The 16,445-nt window shown below is 49.4% G+C and overlaps 2 protein-coding genes across 2 annotated transcripts; both read left to right on the forward strand.

Annotated features, from left to right (window-relative positions):
* Nucleotides 1-1,180: 1,180 nt before the first annotated feature.
* Nucleotides 1,181-5,248, forward strand: LOC128728955 (gamma-aminobutyric acid receptor subunit alpha-6). The gene is made up of 7 exons (XM_053822605.1): nt 1,181-1,242; nt 2,660-2,824; nt 2,890-3,569; nt 3,635-3,702; nt 3,774-4,526; nt 4,588-4,924; nt 5,094-5,248. The coding sequence occupies exons 1-7, from the start codon at nt 1,181-1,183 to the stop codon at nt 5,246-5,248; spliced, it is 2,220 nt and encodes a 739-aa protein (XP_053678580.1).
* A 6,713-nt stretch (nt 5,249-11,961) lies between these two features.
* LOC128728742 (monocarboxylate transporter 12-B) lies at nt 11,962-16,246 on the forward strand. Its single transcript, XM_053822386.1, has 6 exons — nt 11,962-12,194; nt 14,168-14,287; nt 14,369-14,803; nt 14,884-14,990; nt 15,066-15,891; nt 15,959-16,246. The coding sequence occupies exons 1-6, from the start codon at nt 12,035-12,037 to the stop codon at nt 16,117-16,119; spliced, it is 1,809 nt and encodes a 602-aa protein (XP_053678361.1). The 5' UTR covers nt 11,962-12,034; the 3' UTR covers nt 16,120-16,246.
* The last annotated feature ends 199 nt before the right edge of the window (nt 16,247-16,445 follow it).

Genomic DNA, 16,445 nt, shown 5'->3' on the forward strand with positions numbered 1-16,445 from the left:
ATTTCCATTCGGGGCTTCGGGCGGAAAAATAATTTAAATGTCCCATTGTATCGGGAAAGCGGAGGGAGCCCGTTCAAAAAACCATTGGCAACGTTATTATGTTTGGGTTCACCATTGTGCCCGAGCGTGCGGGGATGGCTATAAAGTTGATATGCTGTGTTTCTTGGGCTCAGGAATCGGGCTGAGAGACCAGAGTAAAGGGTTGGAATAAGGACATGTAGGAAAAGGCACCCAGGAGCAGCAGGAGTGATGGTATGCCCCAACCAGGCAGCGATGTAACTGCTGCGAAATTGCAAGCGAAACAAGTCCACAAAACACACAGGCAAGAAACGCAAAGGAAGCAGAAGCAAACGCTCTTATCCTGTGGAGGTGAAGCGACAAAAAAAAACACGGGCTGCTGCCCAAGCACGCATCGCTATGTATGTACATGAGTGAGTGTAAAAGAGGAAGATAGCAAGTATGGCACAATAAGGAACCAAGAAAGAGACAGAGAGTGAGTGAGCTAGCGCTAGAGTCCGTGGGCTATGAGCTGCCGAAGAAACCAGATCGCAAGCCAGTGAGCTAGAAGGAGAAATTCCTTCGGACTAGGAACGCAAAATCGCACACACCAACACCGGGACCGGATCCTGCCGGTGTGTGTGAGAGAGAGAGAGAGATAGAAAGGGCAATAGCAGGTGAATAGCGTGGCCGCGGCTCTCGGGAACCACCACCGAACGTCGCACAGTTTCAAATTGAGCCGTCGAGAACGCACGTGTTCCAGATGCGGTCCCGTCGTAAAGCGGATTTGCATGAATCTACATAAGGGCCGGGCTTGCGGCCAAGGGCGATCGCAACGTTGGAGTAGCGCTCCTGTAGGTCTCCATTGCTATCCGGTACCGTACGGAGTCTCGAGGACAGGACATCGCAGACGATCCCAGAGCTGCTGGGTTTCCGGTTGGCGATCGCAGTGTGCGTTTATCCACGGTGGTTTGGTGAAGCAGTTTGGTAGATGCTGAAGGTAGGTGTTGTGTGATGACCCTAGAGTTACTGGATGCGTTTGAAACCAGCCGAATCAATCAACTAAACCAATGCTCCAGCACGTTGGAGTTGTCGTGACAACTTTTGGATGTGTGGAACGCGAAGAAGTGACATTATGTTTGCAAAGATCACGCTATCTTCTGCTTTTGTCAATGCTTACAGGATGGGATGCTACAACTGGCTGCAGCTATACATTCTAACGAGCATTCGACTCGTACTGCTGGGGTAAGTACCTCAATTCCTCAGAAGCAGAACGAAAACCTTCGGTAGGATCTACTGTTACATTAACTTCATTTTTATGCTTTGAAAAGCATCTGATTTTAAAATTGGTAATAAACTATTAGCAACCTACAGACGATGTTCTTTCTCTTCAAGATTCTAGAACAGCTCTCGCTCGTTTGAGGTATACCGTAGATGTTTGTCGTTAAAGCGCAACCATATCACGTTTCTCAAAAACCAACTACCCTAGCATGGTTCGATTGAGCGAGTCACGGGAATACGCATACACATGCTTGCCTGACAACAGCCTCCCGAGAAAACGGACACTCAGGCCCCTCAGGGAGACAGGCTTTTTATCGATTTTGAAGGCTTTTTTTTTCACCCATACCCTCACCACATTTCTCAACCCCTTTTTTTCTCTTTTTGTTCCGACACTTGCATTTTGCCTTCTGCCCTTTGTGCCCATTATTCAGCGTTCCTCCGCGCTGGAGCACCCTGACCGGTAGTTGCCGTGGCACGTCCCCGACCCTACCATCCTGGCTAACGCGTGATGAAGTGAGAGTGAGATGCTCAAGCATTCTCGGTTAAACGGTTTAACTGGTCTAATTACATTTAAGTGGTCGCTCGAGAGTGGTGCAGTTGAGACGGCAATTAGTTTTCACCCCGAAAGCGAAATGCACCATTCAGGGGTGCTCCAAACGCGGGGTAGCGACGGGGAATAGTGCAACACCGAGAAGTGCCAGGTCACCTTGGAAGGAGTGGGTACCTTCCGCAGCATTCCGAGAACAGTTAGGACGAAGGAAGTTCAACTAGGGAGAGGGAGAAAGTGCATCGAAACAGGACGAGTTTTAAAAAATAGGAAGAATTAGTGCATGTGGACATGGAGATCGAAACGAAGAACTGTTTTGTGGATCCGGAGAGGAGTATATTGCGTAAGATATTTAAATCTGTCAGTAACCGAGCAAGGAACAACAACCAACACTATAACCTACGGTTCACCCATACATCCACACTCAGCTACGACGTCTCATCCGAAATGCAGCCCGTGACACAGCTCATTCAAAATGCATCCTTTTGATTTTCCTGTTACTGTACCTACCATGACCCAGAAGGTATTTCGTTGCACCGCTAAACCGAGCTAATTGGTATGTTAATGGCATGTCCGAGACATTGGCATGTAATTGCATTGTTGATGTAATTTTTATAATTGCACTTGGTTCTTCAAGGGTGGACTTTGTACTGTCAACATTCAGTCTTGGCACAGGTCCTTTAGGAGAAAAAAAAAACACATGAATTTGAGGGTTAATTGAATGTGTTTTAACTTGCGAGTTCATGCAACGTGTTCGCTCTTGTATTCCTACGAAGATGTGCGTATATTTGTGGTCTAAATAGTGTTACTAAGAACGTCGTTTCATCTATTTAGGTTCGCAGTGCAACCACCAGGAGATCTAACCATCGCGTTCAATTCCCAAGCTACGTACCCTAAAAGTACATTTGAGAAAAAACTTCAACATTCGTCCAACGTCACTATCAACGACGATGGTAGCCTTTTTACAAGGAAGTTCAAATTCTTCTACATCTTCCCGAGGTACGTGGGCATTCATGTTCATCTCTGGAGCTCCAGCTGGCACTTCTTTTCTCATCCCTTTTTAGCCTGAATGTACAACCGTCCGGTCAGCACAACATCTCTCACCCGCCAGCTCTCAATTTCGATCTAGTCCAGAAACGCCACACCTCCACCCAACGAAACTCGTCTGGCAACGTCTGGTTACTAGCTCCTTCGTTTGTGGCTCTTGGCAGCTCCACGAGAGAGCTGTCGGATCCCAACCAGAGGCGCTTATCTGTGGAGCAGCACAAACTGCGACACTTCGCTAGTATTGCAGGCGTTCCAACAGGTGCTATCGGCGAGCATCGCGTAAAGACAAAGACTGCCACACAACAGCCGCAGGCAGAGAGTTTCACCTCGGTAAATTCAGAACAGCACCGATTAGACCATGGTTACAGGGTCGTGGCGCCGGAAAGTAAGCCAAATCGGTACTATATCTACGCTGATCCTGCACGTCCGAGACCACTGAGTGGGTCACGCCACGCGAGCCGACTTGAGGGTACACTGGATAGTACATCCACTGTGCTAGAGTCCTTGGAATATCACAGGCAGCCACGATCGTTCAACAACACAAACACCTTCCCGGAACAGCAACCGCAGCAGCAGAAAACTGATCGCTTCAAGCGTCGCAGTGCCGTCGACGACATGCTCAGTAAGAATATCACTATCATTCTGGAAAACCTACTCAAGCGGTACGAAAACTCGCAAATGCCAACGCACGGGCAAGGTATGTTGGACATCATCGGCACTCATTTTCATGCCCTTTATATATGTGCTGTCAATTATCTACAGGAATTCCCACTTTGGTTCAAACAAACATACTCATTCGCAGCATGGGACCGGTGTCGGAGCTAGATATGGTAGGTTGGTTGTGCAAGACAAGGACTTGTTATTACATTAGAGTGCTTCAAATTGTTCGTTCCTGCGATAGGACTACTCGATGGATTGCTACTTCCGGCAGTATTGGAGGGACAAGCGACTCAGCTTCCATGGTCCCATCAAGAGCCTATCGCTTAGTATTAAGATGCTGGAGCGCATCTGGCGCCCGGACACGTACTTCTACAACGGCAAGCACTCACACGTTCACACGATCACGGTCCCCAATAAGCTTCTCCGATTGAGCCAGGACGGCGAAATTCTCTATTCGATGAGGCTGACGATCAAGGCGTCGTGTTTGATGGAACTACGCAGCTTCCCGATGGATCGACAGTCCTGTCCGTTGGTCTTAGGTAGCTACGCGTACTCCCGCCAACAGCTGTTGTACCAATGGAAGGATGAGGACTCAGTGGATTTTGTGCCGGGCATGACGCTCAGTCAGTTCGATTTGATCAGCTTTGGGCAGAAGAACTACACATTCATTAGGCGCGAGGGCGAGTTCTCGGTGTTGCACGTCTCGTTCAACCTGCAGCGTCACACAGGGTACTTCCTCATCCAGGTGTACGTGCCGTGTATCCTGATCGTGGTGTTGTCTTGGGTGTCGTTCTGGATACACCGCGAGGCGACGAGTGATCGTGTTGGACTTGGCATCACCACCGTGCTGACGCTCTCAACCATCAGCCTCGATTCACGCACAGACCTTCCAAAGGTGCGGTATGCCACCGCTCTCGACTGGTTCTTGCTTATGAGCTTCTTCTACTGCATTGCCACTCTGCTGGAGTTTGCCGGGGTGCACTATTTCACCAAGGTGCGTGAACTCCGTGAATGTGGGTGACAAGCCTTTGCTCATTTTCGCTTCCCTAATTCAGGTAGGTAGTGGCGAGATTCCACTAGACGAGGAGGAATGGGAGGATATGGAAGGTGCTGAAGAGATTCGGGATCTTCCATCGCTACCGCAGCACCTTAGTGTGCCTTCTGCGGCTGAGTCTCCTCGAATGATAGCCGCTCGCCGACGTAGCTCCCTGATTTGTCCGATCTATAATGACCCGACGCACATGTTCAAACCAACATCGTCTCATCTGTCGACGATGGAACGCACCACACAGACCGAGCCACCGAAAGAACCTGTGTGGAAGCAGGTGTGGTTGTGCTTCTTGGGTGATGACCAATTTCGACGTCGCCGGCAACGTGAAGCTTCTGCTCGAGGTAAGCCAGAATTGAAGTGGGTTGAAAAATTTATCCAGCATAAAGAATAAATTACCTACTCCGGATTCTCAGAATTAAGTGAGCAAAGATAGCGAATTCTGAGAGAATATGACAATAGAAAAAATCGTATAATTTTTCAACCATATGTATGTCAACTTTATCCCAACAGGCGGTGGCAATCGGCATGTGAACAGCGTCTCGCTCATCGATCAGGCAGCCCGCATTCTCTTCCCAACCTCTTTCATGTTTTTCAACATTCTTTACTGGCTGGTGTACTACACCTACCAGGCCGACTTCACCTGGAGCCCGCTGAAAGAAGTATAAGCGTGTAATGGCGTATTCCCTTGCCATCAGCACTTCCACGCAGGAAGCTGGTTGTCTTGTCTTACATGTCGCATTCCGAATGGCATGTTAAACCCGAACGAGAAGCAGAAGCGCGGCAGGTGAGCATTCTTCTCATCCCACATACCTGTGCGTTCCGTTCAAGCGTGCAACAGGGTTGCGGGTCGTTTTTTATCTTCTTCTGGACGTTTCTGCACGGAGAGCGTTCTGCTATACTACTGCTACAGTGCGGAAGTTTGAGACGGAAGTATGAATTCTTTGCCGAATCAAACATGCAAGCAGTTAAAATAATATTTTTGAGTTTAGTTTTATAATGTCGATTCGTGTTATAACGCCACTAAAATAATTTCCACCTTCTATGCTTGCCAGGTTCTACGGTAGATCAATTAAATTGTAACTCACGACCGCGAGTAACTGAATTCATCAGCGGGAAGATCACGAATTGGTAGGATATACGAATGCAGTAGTCGGCGCCCTCCAAAACGTCTTCAAACGTCATCCAATGCTAGTGAAATACACAGGTTTCCCTCCACTAAATTAACGGTTTCCCACAGTGATGTTGCTAGAGTCTAGTTGTACGAAACAAAGGCCAGATTTGTGCTACACTAAAATGGATACAAAAAAACTATCATCTCTTGAACCACATTTGTGAAAAGCGAGACTCATAATAGCGTGTTAAAGCGTAGTACTTAGTAGAGCATAGAAGCGCCACATCAATTTACTACAATATGGTTTTTAATAAATTGACAAATTGTTGAACGCACCAGGTGTACTCGCAATCAGTGCAGGCTAATTTTCCTCACCAGCTCACAGTACTCGATTCCTGCAGGTTTATCAACTTGAGTGTCGCGTCACCTAAAAGTGGGTGACGGCAAATTGTCCAGTACGCCATGTAGGCACTCACTTTTGGGTAACGGAAAAAAAGCTGGATTTTGAAAACAAAATTTGGAATATTTAAAATAGCTATTATTCACAAGTGTACAATTTATGGCCAAACGGGAATGAGAGAAAAGAAAGCCAATAGTTTATCACAAACCTAGGAACGCTAGAATCGTGGCATTCTGTGGAATATCCTGAAAAAAAACGCTTGGCACTCAGGGTGTTAAGTAGCACCGCTACTCGGACAAAACTGCTCGAATTTTGCTCGACTCTAGCCGAGACGCAAACCCGTGCACACAATCGAACAAACCCGTCAACGTCACCTCCCTTAATCCACCGCAGCAGCAACAAGTAGTTGAATGGTCGATATTTTCCCGCGCCCCGCAATGACGGTTTCCACGTTTTTTTTTTCTCAGATGAAAAACCGACGAAAGGAGCACACACACACACACACACACACACAAAAGGCATGAAATATGCCTGCCTATTTTGGAAGCACGGCCACGTGCTCTGTCACTCGGTGGCCTTCTCGCTCGCGCCACCTCGCAGCACCTGCATCGAGCTCTCGTGTTGCGGACCAGAAATTGCGGGTTAAAATCCGTCGCAACAGCACCACGGCACGGCGGGTTACCGTTGGTGTTCGAGCCCGGGCCAGCCAGTAGCGTACGGAGACCGGGACGTTAGCGTGCGCCAGCATTTCACGTGGTGTACCGCGAGTTGGACAAAACACGTGCCGGCACGAGCCATTTCGTGCGGAATTTCACGCACCGTGTCCAGTTTTGCCGGCGTTCTTCGTATGGCCGCAGATGTGCACCGGTAAAGGTACAGCACGGAACGGGGAAACCGGTGGCCAAGGTACTGCACACCGCTCCTCGGAACATCTTGGCGAAATTCAGCAAAAAAAAAAGGGGCAAAAAAAAAATGGCCAGGTCTCAAAAACCGCAGAACGATTCGCAATCGATTGCCTCAACCTTGACTCATTTTATGGTGGTGAAAATGTGTGTTTGTGTGTCGCTCGGTGTGTGTGTGTGTGTGGTTTTGTCATGTTCCTCCGGTTGGGAAAACCTCCCTCCTCCCCCCCCCCTCCCTCCTTCCCTTCCCCACCGGGAGTGGGAGGAGAAAGAAAAGCATGAAAAAGTACGAACCGAAAAACATGCAGCAAACAGCCAGCGGGAAGGACGATGAAATTACTTCACATTTCAGAACGCGGCAATAAATAGACGGGCGTGGGTGGGTTGACGGAAGGTGTAGGTGAGGGAAGGCTTTGGCATTTGGTACAAGTTTTGTTTGGTAGCAGCATACCGCGGCGGCTCGCAACCACCAACCTTTCTTACCGGCACATGTGCCACCGCGTAGGGCCGCGAGCGATGCCCGGTGTTGACACACCATTCGTGGGTGGTTTTTTGAAACACACAAAGAAAAAGGGACGAAAGGGATGCCCGAAAGGGATGGCATGCATGAAGGGTTGGGAAACTGTGCATCTCGCTTCGGTGGTGCATCGGTGGCCTCGTTATCCGGAGCGCTTTGCTTCCGGGAATCGGTTCCGCATCGTTCCACGTTCGACACCGCACTGCCAGCAACCGTCCGGCCCTATCGGGTCCATGTTTCATAATTGATGGGCCGCTTTTTAATGATGCCATTTGGAGACCTCGCTGGTTGCGTATCTTTATGACGGGAACGTTGTTTTACAGCCATCGATATTGGCAACTCATTGTTGTGGAAGACACAACAGCGTCGTTTTCGGCTGCGTATCGTTTTTTAAATTTTTTTTTTCATAATTGTTAGCCAACCGTCACGCTTTCGGAGAAAATGGTGCTTGCAATGAAACTCATTACAACACCTCTCTCTCTCCAAAAAAGTAGCTTTTTACCCAAATTAATTTCGCCCAAAAACATTGGCATCATGAGTATATAATTTTCGCTCTTTAAACGCGCCTATAAGCGAATTCTTCCGATATGACGCTTGACATTTGCACAACGTGCAACATGCTGCGAAATTATTTTTGACAGTTTCCCACACCACCATCGCTTCGCTTAGCGCTTTTGCATATTTAGCCACTTCGAATCTCCACCGCCGAAAACCGTTTCCATCCCGGGGGGGGGGGTCCATGCTAAGAAAATGTGATACTTTGTCCACTTGCATGCGCTGATAAAGACGCAAGAATACGTTCACTGTTACCAAACACCGTTCTGCGCTTGGAAACGTGCGCAACGGGTCAATCACGGCAAGCAAGACCACCCTGTCAAACTCGCGCACAAGCGTGGCATTCCATTACGAGTGGGGATTAGAATAAACATTCAATCAAAACGGTACGTTCCTTACTTAGTAGAAGTGTAGCATAAATAAAGGCAGCGCCAACTCCGACTAGCAGTCACGCCATCTGAAAAAATCACCTCCTTGGCGTGCATCGTAAACACGCGGTTCGCTATCCATCTGTGTGCGTACTTTATCGGGTGTCGAATTTTGGATCAGAATTTACGAAACTGTAGCTTAACTCAAATCCCACATTATCGCTGGCTTCCGTCGGGTAAGGGTGGTTTGAAGCACGCTCTCAAGCACAAGTACCTAAAAGAGCAAGCAATTCTGGAAGTGAGGTGTCGTGCGTGAAAAAAAACCTCTTCAAACAGGAAGATCCCGATAGTGCCCAAAACTCCGATGGTCGTGTGAACCACAGCACACTAAAGCAGACTAGCTCGAGGTACGCGCAGGCGCCTGAGCACCACGTGTGTCGAGAAGCAGCCAAAAATAATCGCCATTCTACGCCGATCAGCTCGTGCGTGCGGTCACCTTCGACCTAGCCTGCGTCTAGAACACAGACCCCCAGAGTAGTAAGTCGCTCCCGTCTGTTTGGTTTAATTAATGCGGGCACTTGGGGGTACTGCTACTAACACGCAGGCCGGGCCGTCCGTTGGACCCGCTCTGGACGTTCCAAACTGCACGTTACTGACGTGTGGCAGGTCGCCATACGGCCTGTTTCACCTCGATCCAGTCGGCGCCAAACAACTGCAAACTCGGTGTGACTTCAAGCGGTGCGTGGCTTCACACGGTGCCCGGTGACGAAGGTGTGAGTATGCATAAAACCCCCGGCTAGTGGCTTATGTAATCGGTATCGTAAAAAAATCGCGATAAGATATGATCAGTAGGTTCCCTGGTTGCACGATAAGCTCCGCGCCGTTAGCTGGTACCGTGCGTTTGTGGAAGCTCAATTGTATGTTGTGTGGCCATCAATCAACGCTTCGAGTTTCGATCAACTTGTTGGGTACACTCTGCACCGACGCCAGAGCAGTACTCCTAATCCAAAGGCGAAAGACCGCGCATGCGCTACTCAAACACACACGCAGACATGCTGGTAAACAATGCAGCTGTCCACGAGCTCCAACGGAAGCAGAAAGGTTGAGGAATAACCCAGCACTAATGCCACCACGTGCGTCAAAAGGTACGAGCGAGTGAAGTCTCCGGGTTCTGAATACTATTTTGCAAGATGTCACTGAGGACCTAATGGAACCTACGTGAGCACTCTGCCTGCCTGATGTAGGCATGATCGCATTTGTTCCGGATATCCTGAAGCTCGTGAGAGACCATAACCAGCGCAGCATGCTGCGAGGGACATGAAACGGTCCGTTACCATGGGGTAAGCCTTATCAGCGACTGATAACTGCTGCATTCGTGGGATATCCCGCAGATATCGCATCCCAGGCGCACATGCATCGTGAGAGAGTGACCTGTATCCAGAGAGCAACAGTCGCACGGTTAAGCTGAGATAACACCGCTGATAGCATGCTCCTCGTAAACAAAACCCTTGCGCCTGGTTGTGCTGATGGAGCTGATTAATTCGACGTCTAGCCGTGCGCGGTAAACGTCACAATGACAGTGTCCTCTTTGGAGCGTCCATCCAAGGGTTCCGCGGGCGGTTTGTGGATTAACACAATTAACTACTTTCCTGCTGGCCCTTCTTTTACCCCTTTCCGTTGACACTCTTCCTGCATTGGGGCCGGAAAAGTGCGCCTCTTTCTCGCCTCCACCAGGCACATGCGAATGCAGTGCTATTTTTAGCGACAAAGACCGTGTCGAATAGAAATGAGAAGAAGAAAAGAAAAGTGCACACACAAACGCAACAAGAAAAAAAAAAGCGCGTGCTATTTTTACGCATTCCCGATACCGAGCCGATTGCGATAAATATGCAGCCCGACGTCAAGAACCGGGACACAACCCCACCCCCCCCCCCTTCATCCGCCCTGCCCCACGCCACCCTTCCTGCACATGTGCACGGATGCACTTTCGATTTTCTTTTCTTTTTTTTTTTTTACTCTCGTTCACGCAACAATTTCACCTCGCTTGGTCCGGGACGAAGCGAACCGAGAGACGGTGAGACAAAGCGCACGATAGTTGGAAGGGGTGGTTGTTTTTTTTTTTTTGCTGTGCCACCTCGCGTGTCTATACACCTTGCGCCGTGTGTGAGCTAGGTTCGAGGTTCTTCCGCATCGAAGCCTTGTACCTTGTGCGAGCGATTGGCCGACCGGAATGCACCGATACGGCGGAATGCAGCCAGTCACTCAAGATCGCAATGTGACAGCTTCTTGCTCAGGCCACGCTCAGGCAGGTACCGCGGTGACGAAGCCAGTTGTCGACGGTGATAACCCAATCAGGGCTAGAGCTATTAGCTAACCGTATCAGATCGATGGAGGAGAGCGTGTCACAAAAGGGGCAGAAGAAAAAAGAAGAAGGAAAAAAGGAAGATCGTCCCTGACGCCCATAGGGACGATCGCGGACGGCAGTGTTCGTGCGCTAACACTAGTGATCGACCACCCGCGAACCTTCGAACAGAACCGTTGCACTGATAACACATATACCATCGGTCTAAGATCCGATCCGTGCAGGTCTCGCGCAGGTCCACTCAGTAGTCGTTCGTCGGTTCTTCACCCGTTCGGTTCAGTGCTGGCTCGGGACGCTCAGGCAAGTGTTTGTGGGGTGAGGAACGGGGCGGGGCAGGGGGGGGGGGGGTTGTTTTTTTATAAGGGAACAAAAGCTCTTGGATGTCTTCATCACTTTAACGATCGTCATCTTCGGAAGGATCGTGCAGATGTTGAGCGGATTTACAGCAACCAACCAGCCAGCAATCAAAGCTACCTCGTGGGTTGAGTTCTTTCGTGAAATTGAGTTCTTTATTAGGCGCAAGAGAATCGATTGCCTCGTGGGACACATGACAGCTTGCATCAGCAGTCAACAACTATCGGTCAGCGTACTGAAGTACCGGTGACTCATCGCGTGTGACCACAGAAGATCGTGGCTGTTCTTATCGGAACTTCATCCCTGTGGGGTTGTTTTTGAGCCAAACATGCCGATAAGTTGCCGACAAAGTATGCTAAAGTATGCTTTGGTTTTGCTGGTACGATCGCGAGCATTGCATTGTGGGGCTTTAAATGTGCCGGATTATGTCAGATGTTAGATAGGCCGATAAGCGCTCTAGACCGTCGTGAAACCACCGTTGTGTTGTTAATGTTGTTGACTCAACACCGGGCACCCCTCGGAGGCAACTATCGAAGCAGGGTCTTTTTCCGTGCATCATACCGTTTCGAAACGTTTGTTATTTATTCTCCCCTGACTCATGGCTTTGTTCCGGTGTCCATCGCTGGGCTGTCGAAAGCAGTGTGTGAGTGAAACCGCGCGCGCGCGCCTGAAAGTATTCCTCTCCGTTATCACACCACAGATGCGACACCTCGACGGAACCAGCGCGCCATCTTAACTTAGTGACCCTTCGGGCGAGCGAAGCGCACATCCCGACTCGTTCGCGAGGCTCGTTTGAAGGAGGACAGAACTGTCAGAGGGACCACGAAGGAGATCGACTCGATTTGCAACGAGCACCTGGCAACGGACAACGCACACCACGAGATGACACACGGACCGCCAGCGAGCCGCAAAAGGCAGCAGCAGCAGATCGACAGTGACATCGAGCAGAGTGGAGCCGAGCTGGAAAATGGGCTGCCAACGCCTCCAGACGGTGGCTGGGGCTGGATGGTGGTGTTGGCCTCATTCAGCATTCATATCATCAGTAAGTAGTTCACTCCACTCCACACACACAAACACGTGGTATCCTCAGGGCACGTGGGCTAAACAATACGCCGCGTCAATAACCGATCAATCAAACGGCCCGCAGCTCATAAGGCAACCTCGATAGGGTGTTCTGCGAGGCGTCAACTGACCGTTGATCGATTAACGATAAGCACCGCAATTGATCCCCACACTTGTGCACATTGCGCCCATTGTTGCCGCAGGCTTTCGATCTTCGAATTGGCGTTGTGTTCCCATCCGCATTATCGACAACAACAACAAAAAAAAAGGTGCCACGATAATGCGTGACATATTTCTTTATTACCCACGAAACCGAGTGGCCTTGAGCCAATCAGAACGCACAATCGTCGCGTGTAGTGTCAAAACGGATCGGCTTGCTTAGTGCAACCGAACTTGACGTTTGGATCTTTGTTTACCAACGCGCAAGTGAGTGCTTTATTAGACTTTCCTTTCTTTTTTTGTTTTGCTTGCGCTACCAACGTGGTAAAACCCCCTGATTAATCAGCCCGCTTTATGTGCGATCTTTGTTCGAGGTTAAGTCAAACCAAAGCCACCGTCCTGCGATGCCGAACGTTGCCGGGTGTTTCGCAAACAAACCGCAGGCGTCGTGGAACTACCTCAAGGACGAGAACGCCCGCGCGGTTTTGCGAACAACGCGACCTCAGCGTGGACAACACTGGCAGCATGTTTGATCCGAGAGGCGTATAAATTGCACACACACGCACGCACACACCCACATACATACATATTAAAAAAATATAGTCATAGTTTAATGCGCGATCGACAAACAAGCAGGTTGTGGAAGCTTGTGTTGCTATAATTAAAATACACGCTCGCCGATGTTCACCATTAACCTTGGCCGGAAGAAGTGCTGTTTGTTTAGTGTGTACCAACGCGCCATTTTTTTTTGTTCTTCTAATCATAGCAATCGAGATATGCTTCCCACTTTGTTGTGCGGTTTTTAGCCTTTTTTTGTAAAACAACACGATAGACGTGTTTAACGACCTAAGAAGCACCGTGTATAATAGTGCAGAGCATTTTACCGAGAAATCTATACATGATTACCAGAGAGTACATACAGAAATCCCTTTAAATGATATCTCTCTATCGCTCTCTCTTTTCCTTTCCTCGACTTCTCTGGGGGTTCTTTTGGGAACATTTACATTGAATTTGAGAGTAGCGCTTTTCGACAGCACCTTCTCAGGTCGCGTCATCTTATCGTCTCCACGGCGCGAGATCACGATAAACCTGGTGACCAAGGCATGCCGGCTTGACGACATTTGGCTTGAACGATTTTAAATGATACGATTTATTATTCACTTTGCCCAAACCCTCCCTCCGATGGTAGCTCTTCAGCCGTGCTGATAAGCCAACCCAGCAGGGACGGAGATGGGGCGGAAAAATACCGTACACCTCTCAATGTACGCACCAGAAAGCCGGTATTGCACGTCAAGCATTATCAAGAAGCCTATGGTGAATAAACAGTCAAGATGATGACGTAGGTGACCCCTTAAGTAGCACGTGGTCAGAACGGCTGCCAGTTATCACGATCAGTATACCCGCGAAACGGCGTTTAGGTCGCTTCCGGTAAACATGAGGCCATGGGTAGGTCATAGCACCTTAAAGAACTTGTTACTAGTGCGCTTAAATATCGTTGAGAAGTATTGCAACAGGGCTTGGAATTTATACCTCTCAGTACACTTCAGGTAAACCCACAAGAGTAGCTAAAAGTGCTTAACATTTTTGCAACACACGTGTAGTAACCTTGGCAGCTATCAGCTGCAATTATATTGGGCTTCTAGAGGTACTAATAAATGAGAGATACTTCAACAGAGCCTCAGTGAACTTCGAACGGGTCGATCAGACTTGGTGAAGCGTTTCATCATCGCTATCAATATTCCAGAGTGTTTTCACTCACTCCCAATGGTTTCTTCTTGTTTGCGTTGTTTATAGCCGATGGTCTGACGTACTCGTTCGGAATCTTCTACTCCGAGTTCCTGACGTACTTCAACGAGGGCAAGGGCTACACCGCTTGGATCGCATCGATTCTGGTTGGCGTCACACTATGTTCGGGTGAGTAAGGATAATGCATGTCCTCGGAAACCCTCCCCTCAACCAGACTGATCTACAACTCGTGCTTGTGTCTTGTTGCAGGACCCATCTCGTCATCGCTGGTAAACCGTTACGGATGCCGTGCGGTGACAATCGCAGGCGCCTTACTGGCGAGCGCCTCACTAGCAGTCAGCATGTACGCGACCAGCGTATTTATGCTCTTCATCACGATCGGCGTTGGAACAGGGCTCGGGCTCGGGCTGATCTATCTACCCGCCATCGTCAGCGTAACCATGTACTTCGAAAGACTGAGATCCTTGGCCACGGGTATCGCGGTGTGCGGTTCCGGCCTGGGTACGTCGATCTTCGCCCCGCTCACTGAGGTGTTGATCAAGAAATTCCAATGGCAGGGTGCACTGCTGGCGATCGCTGGTATTGTGCTGATCTGCGTTTTCTTCGGTTTGATGTTCCGCCCGCTGGTGAACGAGCCTGCGGTCGGCAAGGATCGACAGGAGCCACCGCTACATTCCAACGCCGGTATGTGACACAAAGACGCGTAGAGCATCCTGCAGACTAATAATCGATTTTCCTTCCCATTTGTGGGCTATTCCCAGCAGACCAGAGTGCCGCCGTACCGATGGTAGATAACGTAGTTGGTGATGGCCACATGAAGCGCTCAAACAGCCACGGCGATATGGAGGTGCCCAAAATCGATCTCAATGCGGTAGGTATTGCGAATTCAACAATCAATTGACGTCCCTAATGTGGCTTTTTTTTTCAATTCCACCCATTATTACAGAACGGACACTCGGTGAGCGGACACAGCCTTAATAAGCCCGCTCGAGCCCTGCCAGCAGATGAATCGAAACGGCTCGGACTCAGCCAACCTCTGCTAAACTCCTCAGAGCAGCAGTCTTCCTTAAGGCGCGCCGACAGCGGCACCATGTACCGCAAGGACGCACTCTACACCGGCTCAGTGCACAACATCGCGTCTCGACACACATCCCAAGCGAACCTATCCGTGTACGAGAAGGGCAGCTATGGTTCGGTGCCCGGCAACGGAGGACTTCCCCGACCAACTGCGGAACCTGACACACCTGAACGCTGCCTCGGTTGTATCCCGTGCTCACGCGAAACTTGTGACACCTTCCGCGAGATGATGAACTTCTCCATTCTAAAGGATCCGATCTTCATCATCTTCACCGTATCGAACTTTCTCACCAGTGTTGGCTTCAACGTGCCATACGTCTATCTGGCGGCTCAAGCGCAAGTCCTCGGTATCGGTTCACAGGATGCGAGCTACCTGCTCGGAGTCATCGGTATCGCCAACACCGTTGGGCGTATCGTACTCGGCTATCTATCCGACAAACCGTGGGTGAACCGACTGTACGTGTACAACTTCTCACTCGCATTGTGCGGTATCTCGACCGCTCTATCTGTGCTGTGCCTCGACTTCTACTGGCTCGCTGTCTACTCGGCTGTGTATGGCTTCACGATCGGTGCGTACGTTGGGCTTACCTCAGTCATCCTCGTCGACCTGCTGGGACTGGAGAAGCTTACCAACGCCTTCGGGTTGCTGCTGTTGTTCCAGGGTATTGCGTCGTTTGTTGGTCCTCCTATTGCCGGTAAGTACGGTATCTTCACCTCTCTCTAAGTACACCGTAACCGAGCACACGTTCCTTTTTTTTTCAGGTTGGCTGTACGACTACACGCTCTCCTACGGTCCTGGATTTATAATGGCCGGCTCAACAATTGCAGTTAGTGGAGCGATGCTGTTCGTTATCCCGTCCCTACAGCGGTACCTGGCCAGGCGTCGTACCGTGGCCCCTGCGATGGGCATTCCGTTAGAGTAGCGGTTCCTTCGAAGGACCTACCACGTATAGGGGGAGGCGTAAAATTATATTTTTACCTCTTTTACAGTGGTACCGTTAAATTTACATAGGCATATAAGCTTAAGGTATTGTGTCACCGAAACATTTACTTGACCCATAACGTACGTTTTGGTCTATTTTGATTCGTTTTTAGTTTGCTAAGTCTTGGTTAAAATACAATTTTTTGCGAAAGATTCCTGCAAAATTACGTTTATGTTTTGTTTTTGAGATCTTGCGTGCGCATTTTCGTGTGCGTATTCCTGTCGCTCGACTAGTAAAGAAGGATTGAAGAATTACTAAGAATTATA

The sequence above is a fragment of the Anopheles nili genome, chromosome X, assembly GCF_943737925.1.
Source record: "Anopheles nili chromosome X, idAnoNiliSN_F5_01, whole genome shotgun sequence".
NCBI lineage: Eukaryota > Metazoa > Arthropoda > Insecta > Diptera > Culicidae > Anopheles > Anopheles nili.

Excerpts from the sequence above, each read along its gene's own strand:
- LOC128728955 (XM_053822605.1), top strand. The coding sequence starts at position 1,181 with ATGGGATGCTACAACTGGCTGCAGCTATACATTCTAACGAGCATTCGA. Across the intron at positions 1,243-2,659 it reads ATTCGACTCGTACTGCTGGG|GTTCGCAGTGCAACCACCAG; the intron begins GTAAGTACCTCA and ends TCATCTATTTAG. Across the intron at positions 3,703-3,773 it reads CGGTGTCGGAGCTAGATATG|GACTACTCGATGGATTGCTA; the intron begins GTAGGTTGGTTG and ends TTCCTGCGATAG.
- LOC128728742 (XM_053822386.1), top strand. The coding sequence starts at position 12,035 with ATGACACACGGACCGCCAGCGAGCCGCAAAAGGCAGCAGCAGCAGATC. Across the intron at positions 14,288-14,368 it reads TGGCGTCACACTATGTTCGG|GACCCATCTCGTCATCGCTG; the intron begins GTGAGTAAGGAT and ends GTCTTGTTGCAG. Across the intron at positions 15,892-15,958 it reads TGTTGGTCCTCCTATTGCCG|GTTGGCTGTACGACTACACG; the intron begins GTAAGTACGGTA and ends TTTTTTTTTCAG.